Source organism: Octopus bimaculoides, chromosome 19 (assembly GCF_001194135.2).
Source record: "Octopus bimaculoides isolate UCB-OBI-ISO-001 chromosome 19, ASM119413v2, whole genome shotgun sequence".
Lineage (NCBI taxonomy): Eukaryota > Metazoa > Mollusca > Cephalopoda > Octopoda > Octopodidae > Octopus > Octopus bimaculoides.
In genome coordinates, this window is record NC_068999.1 from 2,661,138 (window position 1) to 2,666,725 (window position 5,588).

The window sequence follows — 5,588 nt, forward strand, 5'->3', positions numbered from 1 at the left end:
CTCCTTCTCTCTCTCCTCTCCTTCTCTCTCTCCTCTCCTTCTCTCTCTCCTCTCCTTCTCTCTCTCTCTCTCTCTCTCTCTCTCTCTCTCTCTCCTCTCTCTCTCCTCTCTCTCTCTCCTCTCCTTCTCTTCCTCTCTCTCCACTCAGTTCGCTCAAACTCTCTTCATTCTAAACTTCTATATATAATGTGTCCAACTTTCAATCATATATTAACTTTGCTGTCATATTTTAATTAAATATACATTAACTCGATTTGTTTACACATCTATCTCTCAGCCTGTCTGTATGTCTTTATGCCTGGCTGTATCTCTTCATTATTTGTGTCTGACAAATATAGACCTGTGTGTGTGTGTGTGCGTGTGCGTGTGTGTGTGTGTGTGTGTGTGTGTATGCGTGTGTGTGAGTCTGGTGGTGTTGACTTTTTATCTATAATGTAATGTAAAAGTTTATGTACACTTCAATCTTCCTACCTATCTGTACACACACACACACACGTATACTCACACACACACACACACACACGCATGTGTGTATGAGTATATGTGTGTATGTACACAAAGGTGTAGAAAGATTGAAATGTACATAAACTTTTACATTATAGATAAACAGTCAACACCAGACACACACACACACACACACACACACACACACACACACACACACACACACACACACGAGTGTATGTGTGCGTGCGTATGTGTGTGTGTGTGTCTGTGTGTGCGTTTCTATGTGCGTAAGACAGAGAGAGAGAGAGAGAGAGTGTGTGCGTAGGTATCTACATTTAAAAAATGTCTAACAGTTTCCCCCGCAAAACATAAATATTATTAAATTATTTACTTGAGGAAATTAAATAATAAACATTGCCTATTTTACACGACAGCAGCAGCAACAACAACAATCCAATACATTTCATAAATGTCGTTAAAAAGCTGTCAATCACTGAACGCGTCACCGAGGTTTTAAAAACCACTGCAACCCGACTTATTTCTCGTTGATATCATCCGCGTGTAAGTGTATGCGCGCGTTTAATATTAGAGTATGCATATATCAGAATAAATTTATGATGTAAATGAATGTGTGTATACTATGTGGCAGTATAGGACTGCCCCCCCCCACACACACACTACGTGTATGGATATGTATATGCATGCGTGTGTTTGTGTGCGTGTGTGTATACGCGTGTGCATGTAGGCGCACGCGTGTGTATGCGCATGTGGGTGCATGCACGTGTGTGTTTATGCGCGTATGCGTGTATGCGCGCGTGTCTGTAAGCACGTGTGTGTGTGTATGCGCGAATGCGTATGTGCGCACGTGTGTATATCGCGTGCATGCGTATACGCGTGTGCATGTATGCTCGCGTGTGTGTGTGTATGTGCACCTGTGTATGTGTGTGCGTGCATGTGTGTGTATTTTTGTATGCTTTCCGTGTATGATAACTGTTATAATTAAGCGCTTTTTAATTTTTACTCAATATTACGTAAAAGCAGATTTATTATTTCTTGTCACGAAATATGTAATAACTTTAGTCGTGATATCATCAGTGCCATGCATTATCATGATATATATATATATGTGTGTGTATGTATGTATATTTAATATATAGAATGTATGTCTATGCTATGTAACAACATGGCACAGCGTTTGCATTATCGTGTAACCGTGTAAACTTGTATTGAAATTGGCGTCGCTGTTGTTATGTATTTCATTGTTTGTGAAAGTGGGGCGGAGAGAATCGGGAAGATTGAAAAGGAGGCGAAGAAGGAAGCATTTTAGGGACAACACCATCCGTATTTTTACCTTAATAAAGAATTGGATGCGGGGAGTTATTAATCAGTTTGAGAACCATTTGGCTATCACTCGACTTGCTAAAAATAACAGTTCATTATCCCTCAAATGATGCTATACTGTCTTAAATAAAGGACACATAGGGCAATGCAGTTTTAGATAGTCTTCTAAAAAGTCAGGGATTGTCATGGCTAGATTGACCTCGATCGTCTTAATGTTGACCTCTCGATAAAAAAAAAAAAAAAAATAAAAGCGTCATTAACTTGTACCTATGTTCTCATTCATACAGTTGTGAGTGTTGTAGATGACAAGATTTTGGCATCTGAGAACGCAATCCGGTTTCAATTCCCCGGTGAAATACTTTACTTCTCTTATTCCATTTATACTTCTGGTAAAGACATGCTTTTGGCTAGAGAGAAAAGTTATACATACATCCATACATACATGCGTACGTGCATACATACGTGCATACATACGTACGTACATACATACATTCATACATACATACGTATGTATATATCTATGTGTATGTATGTTTGTATGTATGTATGTCATTATTCAGTTTAATTTCAAGATTTCTTGCCAATAGAGAAAGAGCCGGTTTCTAACCTAGATCCAAAGCTCCTTCCTTGGAATTTCTACATCAAACACAAGGTATGTATGTATTATGTATTTATGTATGTGCAGGTTTGTATGTTTTATGTATGTATTCTCATGCATATAGTTGCATATCTAGACATGCTGATATGTATTTAAATGATAAACTTCTGGAAAGTTTTACAGATTTTTACAGTTCCAGTGATGGATTGGATCTGTAGTCTTCGAATCAGCTTTTTCCTTTCTAGTTTTGAGAAGCCTAAATTCGTAAGATTGGTGTTTAGGCAGTGTGATCTGGTATGTATGTATGTATGTATGTATGTATGTATGTATGTGTATCATACAAGTATGTAGGAGTGTAGGCCAACAATATAGTACGCCATAACTATCTTCCTATTGTATGTAACACGACAGAAGCATATTGATTTCAAATTTTGGCACGAGGCCAGCAATTCCGAGGGAAGGGTTAGGTTAAGTCGTTTACATCGACCCCAGTGTTCAACTGGAACTCATTTTATCGACCCAGCAAAGATGAAAGGCAAAGTCGACCCCGGCGGAATTTGAATTCGGAACGCTCAAACGGACGAAATACCGCTAAGCATTTTGCCCGACATACTAACGATTCTGCCAGCTCGCCGCCCAAGTGACAGAAATATATTAAAATAACTGAAGACTGTAAAATCCAGGGAGCAACTTAGATTAGAAAACAAATAGTAGAACACGTTCTTTTGGCCGGCAGACACTGCAAGGGGACACTGACCAATTTTATGTATTAACACTAACTTGTCAATATTCTCATGTAACATATCAACAATAGACTCAGCCATTGTATTCTTTTCTGTCGTCTTTGACTCAAAACATCAAACCATCCAATCACTGGTGTCTTTTTATTTCTTCTCCAATTATGCTATCAGCTTTCTTGTTGCTGCTGCAACATTCATGATCGTTTACACACACACACACACACACACACACACACACACACACACACAACCTATTCATGCACACACATGTTCTTCTATAAGTGTCTTGTATGCAATTATAACCGATAAACAGCGGCAAGAATTCATTGTGTTGAACATCAAATATTGAACGGTTCCAATTACGTCTGAAATACAATGGAGATGTTGCTTAGAATTCATATTTATATTATTGCAGACTAACTTACCATTTTTCTGCTTGATAAATCGGTTTGATTCTTGGAGATATATGCAAGTATATTTTACAAGAATATTTTGTTTAGGTATTAAAGTAAAGTTTGACGAGACTTACCTTTGTATTGCACCGTAGAACAAGAAGCAGAATTCCTGGTGAGTCTAGACTCTAGTTTTAATTCAATAAATTCGTTAATTACTATCCAATAAACCAAGGGTTGGCACAAAACTTGTCACTTTTGAGTGACTTCTACGGCACACGATCGGTGGCACCTGCAATTCAAAGACACAGCCTTGTCAAATATTTTGTCACTGATTCTGGCCGAGAATTATGCTAAGGCCAGATGTGTCTGTGTAATATAAAACTGCAGATAATTCAGCTGACCGAACAACTGAATCTTCATCGCCGAAATCGACGGAAAACCACACACGCAAATCATTTTCCAAGTAGAATTAATTCAATTCATTACGTCTAAGATGAAAAATCAAATGCTCCAAATTGTATGTGTCTTTGGCATTTATCTGAAATTACACCTAATTAATCCTGTTGTAATATATTCAAAGATTTCAGGTGAAAAGTAATGTTTTGAAAACATTCCCAGATTTTTATTTGTGTTATTTTATCATTTCAGGTCATCATTGTCCTTACTATAGAAACATTAATTCGCAACGGCAGCTTACAAAAATCAGTTTCTATGTGAAGCTGGTTCTATGAATTGTATAATATTTTGGACAGTAATTGTTTAACAATGAGTTTAAAATCTAGTGAAGAATCACCAATGATAGATCGTTTTTATCCGTTAACTATAAAACGCAGACTTTTAACTATCGATCAAGAGGTAATTCACCAACACCCTGGATTGGAAAACAGTAGAAATTCATCGAAACGCTTACACAATGGTATGTTCCGTCCGTACAGCCCAGAAATTAATTACTGTACAACGAATCTAAATCAAGAAAAAGGACACAGATATAATACTAATCTACAACAATCATCCATGAACGATGGGGAAGTTTTAAAAAGTAACGGGGTTGATATGAAATGCACAGTTCCATTAACGGAAGATCATATATTGGAGAGTAAACTACGTTCATCAGATCAGAATATATGTTGTCCGCGTCAAAATGAGAGTGAAGATGGTAAGATTATTTTAACTGAAGATAATGATGAAAGTAACGGTAAAACTGATTTTATGGATAAAAAATGTGATGATTCAGATATGGAAGATTTTGGCAAACGGAAACAACGCCGCTACCGGACGACATTCACAAGTTACCAATTGGATGAATTAGAAAGAGCTTTCCAGAAAACTCATTATCCCGATGTCTTTACCAGGTAAGGTCGATTCTATGTTTTAATTTTTATTTAATTATAACTTTCCTTTGTGTTATAACAACAAAGGCATAGAATATAACAATCAGAATTACAAAGCCTCAACATTTTCATCTCAAATGTTTTTTAACAGTCCTAATTAGGTAACGTGTGTGTGAGAGAGAGAGAGAGAGAGAGAGAGAGAGAAAGAGAAAGAGAGAGAGAGATCGGGGAGAGAGGTGGGGATCCTTAAGTCCGGGAGTGACAATGAACTGTGTTCACCTTTGAACCCCTTTGAATATCGAAACCAAATCAGTTTAGGTATTGATATCATCTCAGGTAAAGACTTCCAAACAACTAATAAACTGTTCTATATTTAAGAGATGAGGAATTATTTACATTATTTACATTATCTACGGGCATATGGCGTAGTGGTGAAGAGCGCGGGCTACTAACCCCAAGGTTCCGAGTTCGATTCACGGCAGCGACCTGATTAATAATAATAACATAATAATAATAATAATATAACAATAATAATAATAGTAACATCGATAGGAATGAGAACCCAGGTTCGAAATTTCCCCAAGACACCTGACGAAGGCTGGAGGGTATATCAGCCGAAACGTTGTGTTAACAACAAACAAGATGAGGACGAATATCCGTCAAATGTAGATAATGTAAACTAATAAACTACTGAAATATTTCGGATTGTTTTTAATAGAACATATCTGCTGTTATA

The 5,588-nt window shown here is 37.2% G+C and overlaps 1 protein-coding gene across 2 annotated transcripts in view; it reads left to right on the top strand.

The window, feature by feature from the left end:
* LOC106882692 (aristaless-related homeobox protein) overlaps nucleotides 1-5,588 on the top strand; it is a 61,018-nt gene that overhangs the window by 32,992 nt on the left and 22,438 nt on the right. For both annotated transcript variants that reach the window (XM_052974773.1, XM_052974774.1), the window contains exon 2: nucleotides 4,170-4,873. In XM_052974773.1, the coding sequence (XP_052830733.1) occupies nucleotides 4,287-4,873 (587 nt within the window). In that variant the 5' untranslated portion in view covers nucleotides 4,170-4,286. The remainder of the gene's footprint in view (nucleotides 1-4,169; nucleotides 4,874-5,588) is intronic.